This window comes from Sinocyclocheilus anshuiensis, unplaced genomic scaffold (assembly GCF_001515605.1).
Source record: "Sinocyclocheilus anshuiensis isolate Anshui unplaced genomic scaffold, SAMN03320099.WGS_v1.1 scaffold1293, whole genome shotgun sequence".
NCBI lineage: Eukaryota > Metazoa > Chordata > Actinopteri > Cypriniformes > Cyprinidae > Sinocyclocheilus > Sinocyclocheilus anshuiensis.
Genome location: NW_015552632.1, coordinates 353008 through 370520, shown reverse-complemented (window position 1 = coordinate 370520; position 17513 = coordinate 353008). Strand labels below are relative to the sequence as shown.

At 36.0% G+C, this 17513-nt stretch overlaps 1 protein-coding gene across 1 annotated transcript in view; it reads right to left on the bottom strand.

Annotated features, from left to right (window-relative positions):
• LOC107666590 (probable E3 ubiquitin-protein ligase MID2) overlaps positions 1-17513 on the bottom strand; it is a 65228-nt gene that overhangs the window by 6006 nt on the left and 41709 nt on the right. Inside the window, exons 3-8 of the mRNA XM_016457996.1 lie at positions 17392-17499; positions 13071-13219; positions 11639-11766; positions 11039-11139; positions 5765-5789; positions 5478-5639 (exon numbers count right to left, since the gene is read on the bottom strand). Coding sequence (XP_016313482.1) covers positions 5478-5639; positions 5765-5789; positions 11039-11139; positions 11639-11766; positions 13071-13219; positions 17392-17499 — 673 coding nt within the window. The remainder of the gene's footprint in view (positions 1-5477; positions 5640-5764; positions 5790-11038; positions 11140-11638; positions 11767-13070; positions 13220-17391; positions 17500-17513) is intronic.

Sequence of the window (17513 nt, the reverse complement as noted above, 5' to 3'; positions counted from 1 at the left end):
CACACACAAACACACACACACAGACAGAGACACAAATTTAGTGTACGTCTTCCTTTAAAATGTGTAGTGGGGTCACATGGTTGGCTTGGCTCATGTTCTTGTGCTGGGCTGTTATGGTGTGTTTTCTGCAGGGGAGGGCCGACCGCTGACAGCTTGAGCGATTTCTACGCTGTCCAGGATGAGTAAATATTATTCTGAGATCTTTTAACAACAAGTAAACATGGCTGCCCTTGGGGCTGCTTGTCATGTGATATTTCTCATATTGGCTTTATGTACAGTCACCAGCCATGGCAGTGCTGATTAAACAGGAGAGACCTCCTATAGGAACACAGTGTGACTCTACACACACACAAACAGACAGACAGGCTTATTTAGTACTGCTGTCATTCAAAATTCTACCTTCACAGGGCAGAGTAAACATGACATTAAAGCTAGTCACCCAGAAATGTTATTTCTCATAATGAAGAAAGCAATTACCAAAATGTTATATTTTGCTTAAAATATCCTGCATTTCTCAAAGGTCATATGAAAATGTTTTAGTTGTTATGAGTCTTTACTGGATAATACAGTAGAGAAGAACAGATGGAAGAATGGAAGAAGGATTTTAGGAGGTCTAGGGAATGACATGAGGCTCAAACTTACATCACATTACTTCAGCTAAAATTGGTTTCATACACCTTTACTTTTTAAGTTTATAAGACATCTTGGATCTCTAGAGTGAGCTGAGGTCAGATTTGCAAAATTTTGGTAAAATTTACAGGCAAAAAAGTAGTATATTGTCAGTAGTATGAAGCACAGCTCATAAAGTAATCATTTTCAAACCAAGCAGCTTTTTGTTGGTTACAACTTTAACCATTGCGAAATCTGTTTGGGGAAATATTTCGCCCTCACACAAAATTCCCATTTGCATGGATTCCTACTGAAAAGACCAGATTTGTCCCACAAAATTTGCCAAAAAACAGTAAATGTGGCCACATCAAATGTCTTAACCTTTTAAAGGTTTATCTGGATATTTCAACAATACAAATGGAAGAATGGCACTGAATTAATATATTTACACTGATTTTTTTGTGGCTGAAGTCAGTTCTCCTCAAGTTTACACAGGTTGTTAAATCTGAGTAACCAGGTGCAGTTCATCACATTAACTGTGAACATGTTGCACAAAAGTTTGACAAATGGGAAAGTGTTGCAATACTCTTGTCTTCATTTTGAAAACTGTATATATTTATGTTGTAGAATCTAACAAAATGTGCTTTGCTGTTCATCTCATTTAAAATAAATGATGAAACTGTATCTGAAGTGTCCAAATATTTTTTTGGGGCCACTTTATAATCAATAAACATATTTATTGTGCTACAGCTGGATGATACCATATCAAAAGACAAACAGTGCAAAAACATAATTAAAAATCTTCAAAATGCATTGAGACCAAAGGAGGGAGGGACTTGCTCAAATAAAGAACAATCAGTCTGGATTAATGATATATACTATGATTAACAATGCAACCAAAGCAGAAGAGAGAAAACAAGAAGAAAGAGGATCCATTTGAGGAATAAAAGATAGATCAGTGGAAATGAAAGGCAGTGATTTGGCTTGATGTGTACGGCTGAGTGTCTAGACTTGAGTTTGTGCTCAGACTCCTGCTGCTGCCTGTATTATGGATCTCAGCAATGCCGTTTGAACATATTATCTCATCCAAAGTTCAGCTGGAGAAACCAAACTTTGATTTCAGCACAACCTGCAAAGAGCCATTTGATGTCTTCCCGCTCTTGCTCTGTAAGCCTGGCTGCGCTTCAGGCACACAGTCACGTAGAGCCTGACAATGGACTGGGGAATGGAGAAGCAGGAGCAGGGATGGAAAATAAAGAGGAAGGGTGGCCACGGTGGACAGACTGCACACACACACACAGTAACCATAAGCCAAACCCTAACCATATAGTAAGTACATGTAGTTAATTAATATTACTCAGTACTTAAATGTATAAATACACTGTAACAAGGACACCTTAAAATGAAGTGCAAACAAAAAATTTATATACTGTGTATGCCATGATATGTGCTGTTACTGTGATATATCCTATATAGTGAATCTCAATTGTATCATTTTTATTTTTGTCACAAAATGTAACTACATTGTATGGGTCAAAATTATAGATTTTTCTTTTATGCCAAAAATCATTAGGATGTTCAATAAAGATCATGCTCCATGAAGATATTTTGTAAAATTCCAATCGTAAATATATCAAAACTTAATTTTTGACTAGTAATATGCATTTCTAAGAACTTCATTTGGACAACTTTAAATGTGATTTTCTCAATATTTAGATTTTTTTTGCACCCTTTAATACATTAAGGTATGAAGATATTAAGATTTTATAAACATTAACATCATGATTTTCTGTAAAGGTGATTTGAAGCAATGTGTATTGTCATATAAATTTAACTTGACTTTAATATAAAATTAACTTGACTTGATATGAAATTTTTTATATATGTCATACCACATACCACACAGCTCATTTGTTTCATTAATATAAAATTAATTAAATAAAACATTACGAATGTGGCATTTGAGGCTAAAGGGATCCTGCTCTTTGGCCCCTGTGCAGTTCACTATTGAGTGGCCCCTGTGATACGATCACTTCTACATCTTCTCTGCCTTTGCAAATTACAGTCACCACTCAAAGGCTGCTGAGAATTTAATTGTAGATGATACAGCGTGAGCTCTAGGATTCGACTGGGGGTTGAACACGCTCTCACTCTGGATTCCTGAATCAAACAGGAAGTGATTATGTAAATGTCTTTAAATAGCATTTCTCTTGAGACGGGGGGAAGTGTCTGGACTTTCACGGTCGAGTAGGCATGGTGAGTATGTGTGTGCCGTTTCCTGTTTTATATGGTCACATGGGCAGAAGCCACAGCTGTGGCAAATGACAGTGGATTCTTTGACAATGCAAGGGTTAAAATGTCTTCTCTGGTGAATACTATATACAGGAGCCTTAAACGTCCTACTTTGAATGCTAATGTTACCGTAGTTCAAAGAGAGAAAGTTATACCTAGTAGTAGTGCTTCATCTCTATAGCATTTTTCCCAATAGCAGCGTTATCTAAGAAGCACAGACAATACTGTTCAAAAGTTTGGGATTTTTTTTTTAAAGAAAAGTATTAGAAATGAATACTTTTATTCAGCAAGGGCACATTAAATGAATCAGAAGTGACATTAAAGACATTTATAATGTCACAAAAGAGAGATTTCTATTCAAAGCAAACTGTTTTCAACTGATAATAATAATAAATGTTTCTTTAGCAGCAAATCCGCATATTAGAATGATTTCTTAAGGATCATGTGACACTGAAGACTGGAGTAATGATAATTCGGCTTTAACATCACATGAATAAATACAGTATAATAGAAAACAGAAAACGGTTATTTTAAATTGTAATAATATTTCACAATATTAGATGTTTAAATAATATTACGATCTTATACGCAACATTACAGATAATTACTAGTTCTTCTCTCTGGGTGTCCCAAAAACAACACAAAAACATTTTAAAGGGCTTGCATTTTGAGTCTAAATATTAGCAAATTTACAGCAACATACTGTATATACGCTCCCCTACATTTTTGTAGGACAGGCTTTCACAGCACAACACAGCTAAAACACCGCAGCTCTGTGTGTGTCTGGGAGAAAATGGCATTTAATGGCACTGCTGTCGAAAAACAGCATTATTACAGTGATAAAAAAGACAGGTGGGGGTGAATGATGGAAAGCGAGAGAGATACTCCTGCCGCATTCTCACAGAAGCTCGAGGAACCATGAGAAAGCACAGGACTGAGAGGAAGAAACAGACAATGAAAATGAGCGCTTGCCGTTTCCTCCAGACATTCCTGTATTTCTCTCTCAAACTCCTCCACAAGGCCGCGGAGAGACTCTGATGCAATAACCCATTTGAATGCTGTCAGCTGGTGCGCTTCATCTTGATTGAGTTCTTTGCTGTGAGAAGGCTGGGTAACGTCTGACAGCTTAGGTGAGGGACCCGGGCTTTCCCAGACCTCTCTTTCTCTCTCTCTCACACACACACACACACACACACACACACACACCAAACCAATTAATGGTTCTCATTATTTGCATGCTCGGGTGCCTGTCACAGATGGAACGCTGATAAAGGTATTGAACGGTAGAGTATGACAGAGCTGCTGCATTTACACTGATGTACGACCACCATATCTATAGGACTCAGGATATAAGACCTAAGAGGAGTAGACTGGTGCGTTTGGCCAGATTTATCATTCAGATAATCTGCTGATAATGTGGAATTATTCGCATCAGTCCCTAACCTTCCCTACCAATATCCTGTAACAGTTGGGGTCCAGGGCACTGAATTTGTTAAACAAATCATCATTTTGGAGTATATAGAGTGCTGCAGCTAGAAACATGTCCTTAAACCTGGAAACAGTTAGCATTTTTGTACTTTCAATTCCATTGTCCCGAAGTCAATCTTTTTTTGTTTTTGAAAGGGTTTTTGGTTAAATGCCTGAAACAAGGTCTGTGGTTAAAACAAGCTCAAGATTTCATGTTTTATTCTACAACACAGAATACATGAATAATACCACATTAGTGATTTTTTTGAAGCCTTGAAAAACAAGTAAGCGTCTAAATACAGGAAAACTCAATGTGCGTATGTGCATGCAAAATTTGTATTATGTTTATGATGCTCACGAGTTAATTTGACCCTCAAATTTATGGTCAGCGGCAACTATATTAAATATATAAAAAAATGTATTCATTTTGTTATGCCACTACCCTCTGAGGGTATTTACATTTACACATTTGGCATTTAAAAAATAATTGCTACAATGCTGCTTATAATAATATTCATATTTTTTGAAAATTAAAAAAAAAAAACCGTGTTAAATACAGTTTGAAAATCACATGTTGTATTATTTGTTTTTAGTGTAATGTGTGAGAAGCATTAAGATAAAGGTTAACTATTTTTGTTAGTTTTCATAGTGTGATTTTTGGTAAATTGTATTGAATCAAATTAGTGTCAATTTGAGCTGCAACATAGAAGTCTTACCCATTATTCAAACATAATACAAAGGTTCATTCTGGTGATTTTGATTTTAGGCTTCAAAATTCCTAACAGCTGTGTTCATTTGTGAGGATTATCTTGAATAAAATGTGTACGAAAAAAATCCAAAGGCTAATGGAAAAATTCAAAGGCTTTTACTTGAGGGAGCCAGGGTGATGCAAACTTCTGGGCTGAACTACAAAAATATATCAGCCCTGCAGCACTCTATATTTTTGAAGTGAATGTTGAGTAAATATTGTGTAAAATAAATGTTCATTTTGGGAATATACTGCATACTGCTGTCAAGATACTGGCATCAGCTACTGAAAAAGCCATATCGATTGACGACTACCATGAGGTTTATAGATCCTTAGCACAGCTCATGAGGACTGGACTTACTGTTGGTTTTGAGTCGAGCAGGTTCGCTGTTTCTGCTGCCTGCCTGGTTGATAGCCTTGACGAAAAAGATGTAACGGGTGCCGCTCTGCAGGCCGTGGACTGTGTAGTGATTCTGCTTGATATTGGGCACAATCATCCAGCTATCTACAGAGTTATACAGACCTGCAAGGTAAGAGAGACAGAGCATAACATCAATCACAGATTCAGCATATGTTTTTACAATCACTCTTAGTCAGGTCTGTGCTAGCACTCATTATTAACATAGAAGAACAATAATAACCACTTACCAATACATTTTTGAACAGTGTGATTCTAAAAAGGGAATGGTACATATGAAGTTCATTATTCAAGGCATGCCTATTTCTGTTTGATGTGAAAACACATATAGCACACACTCGTAGAGAGACTCGGGATGTTTGCCTCAGGCAAACAGATGCCCCTCAATCCAGTTTCTCATGATGAACCAGAATGTCCTCAGGAAACATCAGCAATGCCATTAAAACCACTGGCATTGCCACTCAAGGTCTGTCAAATGTGTGCCATACAAATGGCAAAAGCACTTCATAAGTACTTAAAAATGTAATGTAATAATTTTGAGTGCATTTTATCTATATCAATTACAATAATATATCAACAACTGGCCATCCTGCTCTCCAGATATATTCCATGCAATTAGAATTATAAATTCCAAAAGATACAATGTAGTAAAATAATGAATAATGATGATGACGATGACAATAATGCAAAATTTTACTTTTTGAATATTAACATTATTCATATTGTTTATATCAGTTATATTAATATATTAGCATTGTCTCACCTACTGGCTACTCCTCTTCTCAAAACAAAACAAAACAAAACCACATGTCTAAGGAATAAAGATAAATAAAGATGCCTTCTTATAAATGTAACTGCATATTACTTTAAGTATTCAAGTAAATAAAAAAGTATAACATCTGATGACTGGATGAAAAAGAAAGCAAAGCTTATAAAGTATTAACCATTCGCATCCACCAACTGCATGTCTGTAATATTTTTTCATGAGCAAAAAAGTCATTTGATCCACGTCCATATCAAAAAGGCTTTTGATGTTGTTGTTTGATGAATGGAATTAGCATAGCAGACTACAATATGCTGCTTACATTGTAAATTCTCTGCTGTTGCTTGACATTCAGAGGGAGAGAGACTTCAAAGAGGGCCAGATGAAGGTATGTGTCATTGGCTAAAAAGAAGGCAGGGTGAATAGGGATCCTAGACCGTGCATAAGTGAGTGTGTGTGTGTGCGTGTGTGTGTTGGCAGATGAAAGGGAGCTAAAACACAAAACTGGAACGGGGTGCTCCCAATACTGTCGGCAAATCCAAACTAGCCTTTGATGCTTCTATTGTGTGTGTGTGTGTTTCCATGACTGTGCATGTGTTTAGATGTCATCAATGCCAACAGGACATGTACTGTCGTAAGAAGAATTAATCCTGGTATGTTAAGAGTATGGACAGTATGTGCATGTGTTATGATCCCACATGAACATATTTTCTTAGAGATGCAAAAACATACGGTTACATTCACCGCAAAAATAATGTCTCACTTCTGAACGGTGGCCACTGTGGACTGTGTCTTCATTTCACATTCACATTCTTGGGCAGCTCTCCAAAGCCCAGCTTATGAATATCTTAAGGTACAAAGACCTTGGCTTTGGCAGAAACCACTAAAAAGGAACAGAAACCTAGCATCATGATGCACCGTCTTACAACGACCAACGCCATCATGCAAAAATAATATGACACTTAATCAATGCCTTGCTGACCAGTGATTATCTGCTCAATGATGGTGCTTTGAGATGCACTTCAGATACAGGAAGAGAAATATCCACCATCAAGGCTGAGGATAAATCATGGAAGCAGGATGGGTATATTGACCCGGTAAGCATGTCGCAGATGTCTGTGAAAGTGTACATCAACCACAAAGATGTGCTCACCTTTAAGCATGTTATTTAAGCAATATGGAATGAAAGGCTATGCTATACTGTATATACACTATTGCTCAAAAGTCAAGGGTCTGTAAGATTTTTTTAATGTTTTTGAAGGAATATATTATGCTCACCAAGCTGACATTTATTTAATCAAAAATAAATTAAAAACAGTAATGTTATGAAATATTTCAAATGAAATTAATTTTATCTTTTTTAAAAAAGTTTTAAAGCTGAAATTCAGCATCATTACTCCAGTCTTCAGCATCACATGATCCTTCAGAAATCATTCTAATATGCTGATTTGCTGATCAAGAAACATTTGTTTTTTTCAGAATTCTTTGATGAATGGAAATTTGAAAATAGCAGCATTTATTATTTTGTTAAAGTATTTAAGATTTTTTGTAATAATTTTGAAATCTTTTAGAAATGTCTTTATTAATGTATTTACCTTTGATCAATTTAATGCAACCTTGCCATATAAAACTATTTATTTCTTAAAAAAAAAAAAAAAGTTGGTAGTATAAGCAATCAATCCATCATTTAGAGAGAATTATTATCAGGGTCAATATATATATATATATATATATTTTTAAATTAACATTTGTCCTGTAGATTTTTTAGAGGCCTTTTTAATACGTGTCTGAGATAACTGCAGTTTCTTCATTTAAAACCAATTCATATGAGCTTTAAAATCAACAATACTTATCTCTGAGAAAAATTGTACGTAGAAAAAAAACACTACAACTTTTCTCAAACCGTCTTCTTTTGTGTTCCACAGAGAAAAGAAAACATCCCTTCAAATTCTGACTTACTGAAATTACATACAATAGCTGACTAACAGCTCTGTCAACATACTCTCACCGTTCTCTGCGTGGGTTTGTCTATATATAAAATTTGTTGGCGTTTTCAAGGTTGCACAGCACATTGAGCTAGTGTTTTGTGGGGACACACATTATCAAATGAACAAGAGTTTTGTTGGAAAACAGACACACAGAGTCAGATGACCATAATAGGGTCTTTTGTTAGACTGGTCTGACCTCATTCATGTTTGTACAACTGTCAGCTTTACAGTTGTGTTCGACCACGTGTTTGCTGGCCCTCGTAACATCCACGTCTCTCTCGTTTTCCATAAACTGCCCATGAGTCACGACACACGTCCCTGAGCAAGAGGTGCGCACGTCATGTATAATATTAATACTATAATAAATCTTTGTTTACATTTCTATGGCAAAAATGTTGGTACTGTGTAGGGTCACAACTTGACGTCTAATGGAAATTGTTTGTGAACAGAAGCAAAAGATATAAATGTTGGTTTGATGGTTGGGTTTGTCTATATATAAAATTTGTTGGCGTTTTCAAGGTTGCACAGCACATTGAGCTAGTGTTTTGTGGGGACACACATTATCAAATGAACAAGAGTTTTGTTGGAAAACAGACACACAGAGTCAGATGACCATAATAGGGTCTTTTGTTAGACTGGTCTGACCTCATTCATGTTTGTACAACTGTCAGCTTTACAGTTGTGTTCGACCACGTGTTTGCTGGCCCTCGTAACATCCACGTCTCTCTCGTTTTCCATAAACTGCCCATGAGTCACGACACACGTCCCTGAGCAAGAGGTGCGCACGTCAGATTAGGCGATGTGGCCCGTTTCCACTACAAGGACAGCGGCATTTGCATACTGTTTGCTGCAGGTTAGCATGCCAGTCCGGCGGCTTGTATCACTATCAATCAATGTCACAATGAGCGCGGAGCAAAGAGCATTAGCTCGTGTCAGATCTAATCAGTGCTGATACCAGGCCAGTGCCCTCACTTTCACAGAGCTGACGATAAAGTCCGCAGACAAACCAGAGCTGCTCTTTCAACAGAACCTCGAACAACGCTTTTCTGCTTTAAAGTCCATTTTACAGCTAATTTATTCTATTAGCTTGCGTTTCGGCTGATGCATATGAATTTTGTGCACATTTAATTGATCGCAAAAGGTCGGTTTTCCAGTCATGGCAGCTGTGCAATTACACATATTGGACTTGAGTGCACTGCAGGGGGCATGTATAGATTTTTACATAGCACATGACTCTTATTTTATATGTCTAAGGCATGATATTGGCATACAAACTGACGGATCACAATAAATGAAAAAGATCCTGCATGTTATCCAGCCTGAGCCCTTGAATATTATGCTTTTACTATGAGAGGCTTGCAAAATTTAATATATTTTTGCTAAAGGGAACATAAAGCAAGACATCAATTTCACCGGCCTGTAAATATGATAAACGATAAAACGCAAGATAAAAAAAAAAAACAATGTACAGACATTATTCCATTAAAAATGCCTTGAAACTAAATGAAAAACTAAATTGAACTTCTTCATAGAAGGAAATCCATCTAGAGCTGATAGATCCTGACTGGGGGCCGGAGTATTTTTTGAAGCCACTTTGCCTGACTTGGCCAACGGCTGAGAAAATGCACCAGCAAAGACTCACATTTCATCTCAAGGGAGCGAAGCATACGCATCTAAGAATTGCAGCGTTTAGGCATCCGCATTCAAAGAGCAATGCTGTAAAAAGGTCTGGGAAGAAAGCATTGCTCTCCATTTCTGTGTCTGTTTGTTTGTATCCTCTAAGGAGCCTGTGGTAGCTCTGTAGATGTTTCAGGGCTTCTAAACTATCAGCGGTTGAAATGAATATACCGTGTTTGTTACTGAAGCGGGCTGAATAGAAACTGAGGAGCAGGTCTGTGAGTGAGAGAGTGCTATTTCTGTACTGTTCAAGCCCAAACAAGTTATGCATGTCCTGGCCTTTAAGCAATTAAGCCTTAACAGCTCTTTCACTCCACAGATTCGTAAAAGCTAGACTTAGGGCTTTTATTTGCAGGTGCACCAACAAAACAAAAGGTATAGGGGGACAGGTAGGTGTTCAAAAATGCTATGAATCCTTTGGAAAAATTTGATGGGTATACAGCAGTAATTCTGGTGCTTAAAAAAGTAATGCAAAAACAATTAAACTAAATGCTAAATGTAAATAATAAAATGAAAATAAAATGATATACACTACTGTTGAAAAGTTTGTGCTCAGTAAAATTTTTCCTTAAATAGAAATGAATACTTCTTATGTGGCAAGAACGCATTAAATTGATCAAAAGTGACAGTAAAGACAATGTTAAAAAATCCATGATTTTTCACAAAAATATTAAGCAGAACAGCTGTTTTCTACAGTGCTAATAGTAATGGCTGCTAAAAATTAAGCTTTGTCATCACAGGAAAAAAATACATTACATAATATATTTAAATAGAAATTTTTAAAATAATATTTCACAATATTACTGTTTTTATTGTATTTCTGATTAAATAAATGCAGCCTTCGTGAACATAAGAGATCGTAAAAAGTGTGCATATTATATTACAAAAATATGAATAAAATATTATTAATTAAAAAGAAGTAAATTAAATTAAATAAAAGATAAATAAATAAATAAAAAATAAAATTAAATGGATTAAATTAAAATGAATTGAAAAAAGTCACAGTCACATCCATGAGTCCTATTTGTTTTATTCCTATATAAAGCCTAAGATGATTTTTTTTTTAATTGATGGGCATAGGAGGTGACGCTGAATTCATCTTCAGAGGTCCAGTGCACTGTAATGGTGTCATGCGAGGCCGTGCAGAGCTCTTCACGTATAGATGGAGGGTTGGGCGCTGGAAAAGAAGGCAATCGTCAAGACGGGATGTATTTCTGGCAATCTACCTCATGAACAGTTAATGTTCTCCCATTGTGCAATTAACGTACAGTATGTGCAACAACCTTATACTTATTTATCACCCTAAACCCTAGTACATCCCTACAACTTATTTTATTTTATTCTATTCCTACTCCATCTATAGCACACCTGTACATACATTTTATTCTTTTTTTTGTGGTTTATATTTATGCATGTGTAGTTTATTCACATCTCATTTTTATTATCTGTGTGTTATTGTTGTCTCCGTGTACTGGAAGCTTGTGACACTATAACAAATTCCTTGTATGTGCAAACATACTTGGCAATAAAGCTCTTTCTGATTCTGATTCTGATTGATTCACTTGTGCTGATGTAATTCTGGCCATATCCCGGATACAGCATGCATTCATTAACTTTGCACTTCATACACAGAAGGCACCTGTAGAAGGTGGTTTCAGTTTTCTCACTGGTTTTACCTGTCAAGTAATCCAGTCCTTCCAGAATTTTCTTTTCTCTGGAGAAATCAAGGGCAAAATTGTCAAAAGCCTCGTTCAGATTGACGTCTGGGATGAGGACCTGGGAGGAGGCGGTGGCCATGGCAACTCTGGGAGGAAAGAGAGGCACTGGCAATTAATTTATAAATGTTTCTATTTACAACAGTCTATTTACAGGCTATAAGGCTGTATGTGATTTCACCCACAGTGACAGAAATTATAAACAGCATCTGGCAGCGCTCAAACTCAGAGAAATGTGTGTGGCACATGAAATTCAAATAATACAGAAGACTGTACAGTCTACCAAAACCACTGAAATTGTACAGCTCTTGATAACAATTCTGATGACATGACACTGTATAAAAAATAAATATATATTTACAATAACGATATTAGAAAATAATGGCATGTATCCTTTAACTATTGCTATATTATTCAATATTATATTTATTAAAATCTATCAAATATTTATATATATAATACTTTAAATAATTAGTTTTTATTTTAAGGAAACATTGTTTCTAGGTACACATTTTCAAGTAAACGATCAGTAAGTAGGAAAAAACATTAAGAACAGTAAGCAGTTTTCTCTTTTCTATAAAAACTAAATTTATACATATAATATTACATATAAAATATTTATACATATAATATTACATATAATTATTCAATTGTTAGTTAATTTAGAAAACACTGTTTTAAGGCAGGTTTTTAGTAGACAGTCAGTAATAAGGAATAAAAATCATTAAGATCAGTGAGCAGTTTTCTCTTTTTCATAAATAAATCTATAAAATATTTATACATATAATTATTAAATTTTTGTTTAATTCAGGAAACATTGTTTTTAGGTACATGATTTTAAGTAAATAGTCAGTAATAAAGGACCAAAAAAACCCCAAAAACATTAAGAACAGTGAAAAGTTGTATTTTTATTTAAAAATATTCATACATATAATTATTCAATTTTTATTTCATTAAGTATCATTGTTTTTGAGTTTTCAATTAAACTGTCAGTAATAAAGAACAAAAAATAGACATTAGGATCAGTGAGTTTCTCGTCAAAATTGTTATTATTGCACAATATTATTTAGCCAGCATCCGGTCCATTAGACTGCATTTACACTGCCTAATGCACAGATATGAAAACGCTACACAGATCCCTCCTGTTTCTGTACCTGTTTACATTTCCACAAAACAAACCGCCTGTGTTTACATTAATTGCTCGTCAAAAACGCATGACAACACAAAGTCTCTCTCCACACCCAAAGCTGCACAAATACTGTTAAATATTGAGTCCTGAAGCCACAAGCAGCAGAACTGAAAGGAGGAGGCGGCACCAGGAAATGTGCAGAGTAGCTGAAAGTTGAATTCACGCTGGCAGAGGCAGTGACGGTGTGTGTGTGTGCGGTCTCACCTCTCTGCCACATTCCTGGCCGTCTGGAGGAAGCGGGTGTGGTCGTTCTCCTTCAGACTGTGCTCAGCCTGTGTGATGAGGGCACTCGAGCGCTCTAGACACTGTCTGCAGTTCGCAATCTGCTGGGCCAGCTTCCTCAACTTCATCACCTAAACCCACACACATGCTTTTTACAATATATCCACATTCTTATGAGAGATAATGCATGGAGCTGTTATTACAACTTTCTAAGCTATTAATATTATAAATGTTTACATTCCCCAAGATGTTATGAAAAATAATGGACCCTAATGGAGCATTTGATCAAAAACTCATTATCACCCCTTGGCTCATCATCACAGCCAAATGAGCCCTTTGCTTTGTTTGCGTTTTGTGTAATTACAGCTGAGAAACAATAAAGTGACGGATTCTGATTTTCAGTTACTTTTAAGGACTCATATAAATGCTGAATTAGCATGAACTGCTAAAGACTTTGCCTGAATGGAAAAACAAATGCATATTTCATTCTGTATTAGATGTCTGTAAAAAAAATGTGAGCCAAATCAATTATACAAAGTCTCAGAGAGTTTAACAAGAAAAGAGTATGGCCCAATCCAGACTGCTGTGCAAAGAATCTCATTTAAAGCTGGAATACCTTTAAATGTTTCATATTTCTCATATTTCTTGTGTCTGGCTGGATAGCTTTTCAGATTTCCTCCTTGCATAAAAATCAACTTTCTGCGTTCATATAGAATTTAACTGATGTGTGGTCACAGGTGAGCTTGTTTCAGCTACTTTACAACATCCCAAAATATGACTTATCCACTCAGAATTTACTAGTTTAACTGTGTTGACAAAGTCTTATACTTTTATACTAAAGTTCAAAAGTTTGGGGTCAGTAAGATTTTTTAATGATTTTTGAAATAAGTCTCATTTGTTCACCAATTATTCATTTATTTGAAACGGTTTGCTGCTCAAGAAACATTTCTTATTATTCTCAATGTTGAAAACAGTTGTGCTCTGATACATAACCCTGATACATTTTTTTAGGATTCTTTGATGAATAGAAAGTTTAAAAGAACAGCATTTATTTGAAATATTTTTTTCTATTAACATTCTATTAACATTAAATATTAATTAATATTGAAGTAATACTTTCTTGCTAAATAAAAGTATTAATTTCTTTAAAAAACTGAGGCCAAACTTTTTAGTGGCAGTGTATATGAATAATATCTTTTGGTTTGTCTCCATCGGGATTCATTACAAAAGGAAATTATTCAAATGAGATGATATGCATTTGATTTGCAAAGTATATTATAATTCTATAGATTATACAAAAATAGGCATTACTACATTCCATGCTTAAATATAAAACATATTGGTCTGAATTTACATAAAAAATAAAAGAATTTCCAGCAATCTTATATATACCGTTACCATAATATAATGCACTCATAGCATGAAATACAATTTTGCCCACAATACCTGACCACAGATTTACTATGAATTGAGCTTTCCTTCAAATAACCCCATGTTTCATGTGCGTATGCATTATTTTTCTTTCGCGAGGGAATGAGAGACATTAGCTATGCTTCCTCAATAAGCCAGTAAGTCGGTTAAGCAGGATCTAGCCTATGCCACAGTGTAATTCAATAGAGGAATGGGACGACTGACAGGAAGGAATGATTGGAAGCATTCAGATAAATCAAGAAACAAGGAGAGAAAAATGTTGCTCGGTGCCGAAGTGGATTGCATTAGATCAAATCCTAATCTGACCCCATTTCTTAAAGACAGCTTCAAATGATTTGCTTTGATGAGATGATGCACTGCCAAAAAGTTTCAGAATTTCAGGACAGCATTAAAGAAACTGGACTGCATCAGAAAAAAAAAAAAAAAGAAAATCATTCAAAAACAATCCAGTAACAAACAAGCCTGAACAGCCAAAGCCTCAGATCAAATCTTACAGACACTTTGCATCTGGGTTTATGATTCCAAAAGCCTCCTTAATGCTAGAGATACAGGCACTTTGTGCTGGAGCTGCATTACTGATGTTTGCAAAAGGCCAGACATAATCTCATGATGCAGGCTGTACATGTCGACTCGGGGCTGCCATGTGAGAGGCCTTACGTAGACACTTCTGATGGAGATTACTGCATTTGTCCGGGTCTCTCACATCACATTACCCAAAAACAGAGAAGCACAGGCCTGTCTCGTGGCTCAAATCCCCACTTGATAAGAGTGTGAGTTCAGGCTGTCAAGTTAAAGTGCCTGTGCGCTGCACACTCACTGTCAAACACAAAACGCTACACACACTGCGCACAGATGAACTGGAGCAGAAAAGCTGACTCTTCAGTTCTGGTAATGTTTGAAGAGTGTCAAAATATAAAATATGGAACAATATATGATCGTTCCGTGTAAAATCGACAGCTCTGATTCTACAGTCTGATCGGATTATCAGTGTTCAAAACTGTTGCAAAAAGCTGCCTTGCTTGGTAACAGTAAGTTAAAGTTATATTGAAAATTGTTACATTTATTACCCATTTGTAAAAATGAACCACAATTAATAATTTAGAAAAAATATGCTGCCATTCAAAAGTTCTCCTATGCTCACTCAGGTCAGACTACATTGATTTGAATAAAAGTACAGTAGTTTTAATTTATCTAATATATGTAAAGTAATCTATTCTGTGATGCAAAGCTGAATTTTCAACATCATTACTGCAGTCTTCAGTGTCACATGATCGTTCTAATATGCTGATTTGCTGCTCAAGAAACATTTATTATTGTATGTTAAAAACAACTACAAGGAGACGAATTGTTGAATAAAGTTGTTATTTTTTTGTCTTTTGCGCACAAAAAGTATTCTCGTAGCTTCGTAAAATTACGGTTGAACTCCTGATGTCACATGGATTATTTTACCGATCTACTTGCTACGTTTCTGGACTTGGGAACATTTCAGTTATGTTGCTGTCTATGCAGGGTCAGACAGCTCTCAGATTCCATCAAAAATATCTTAATTTGTGTTCCGAAGATGACCGAAGGTCTCACGGGTTTGAAACGACATGAGGGTGAGTAATTAATGACAGAATGTTTGGGTGAACTATCCCTTTAAAAGCTTTGAATTTTGGCTAAAACATCCCTTATTCACAATAAAATCACTATTACACACATCTCTTGCTGTTTAGTTTTGCTTTAAATTACAAGTGCAACACAAAACTAAAAAGCCCCCTTGTCTTTATAATGCAAATGAAAATTTCAACATTTCCATTTATTTTTATTTTGCACTCAAAAGTGATTTTTAGTATTAATCGTATTTGTGAGTGTCTATTCTTTATATCCTATCCCAGAGGAGAAGAGTGCTGTTCATTGTGCTGTGTTTGTGCTGCTGAAGATTATCAAGGCCTTGTTACTGTTACACAAGGGAAGCTTGTTAAGTGAAGCCACATGGCCAAGTCCGCGTCAACCAGCCAAGCTTCCTGTCATACATTCAACAATCTTGTTCAAGCAATATCTCTAAACTTCACTGCACCCTCACCCGACAACCACCACACTTTGGCCTGTGAACTATCTGACAAGAACTCCAAAGCCCCATTTGACGTCCTCACAGCCACATTATTACTCATATGCACCAGCTTAACCTCAGCGTTCACTCAGAGCAGATTAAATAGAGGAGTTTTTAATTCACAAAGGGAAAATATGCTGTGATTTTCCCAGCTTTTTCTCCAGCTTGTCATCAGGCGACATATCTCTCTGCACAGCGTAGGGTCCAACAGAGCCTGACAGTCTCTCTCTTGCTATAACAGGGTTAGTGACATGATCTGAAAGATGTGTTAGAAATGCCAGCTCCGTATTTGTGCACTATGTGACATACTGTCAAGAATCAAATTCAAACAGCTTTCTCTAAGTGAGTGAAGGACTGAGCTCTGAAAAAAACGGTTTCTCTGTCATATGTGCGTCTTAAAGGAACAGTTCACCAAAAATGAAAGTCATTATTATGTTGTTCCAAACCTGTATAGCTTTTGTTCTTCTGTAGAACACAAAATAAGATGTTTGGACAATTGTTTCAACTCTTTTTGTCTGTATAATGAAAGTCAGTGGGGTCCAAACCAAAACAACACTGAGCCCCACTGATATTCATTGTATGGACAACACACACACACACACACACACACACACACTTTCTTGGACGACATGAGGGTGAGTAAATGATGACATTTTTTAGGTGAAAATGAAAGAAGCTCGTAACTTTAAAGAATTTATAAATTGAAAAGCAAATCGAAAACCTTCCTAAATGTGTCTCAAGTGCTTGATACGAGTCTGACTTAATAGAGAGAAACTGTACCTTGGACTCTTTGATCTTGACAGCAATGACCTGTTTCCTCTGGCGAATTATCTCCACCAATTCATCACACTCCTCTACCAGCTTGGCTTCATGCATGGCTGTGTTCACCTGCAGATAAGAGA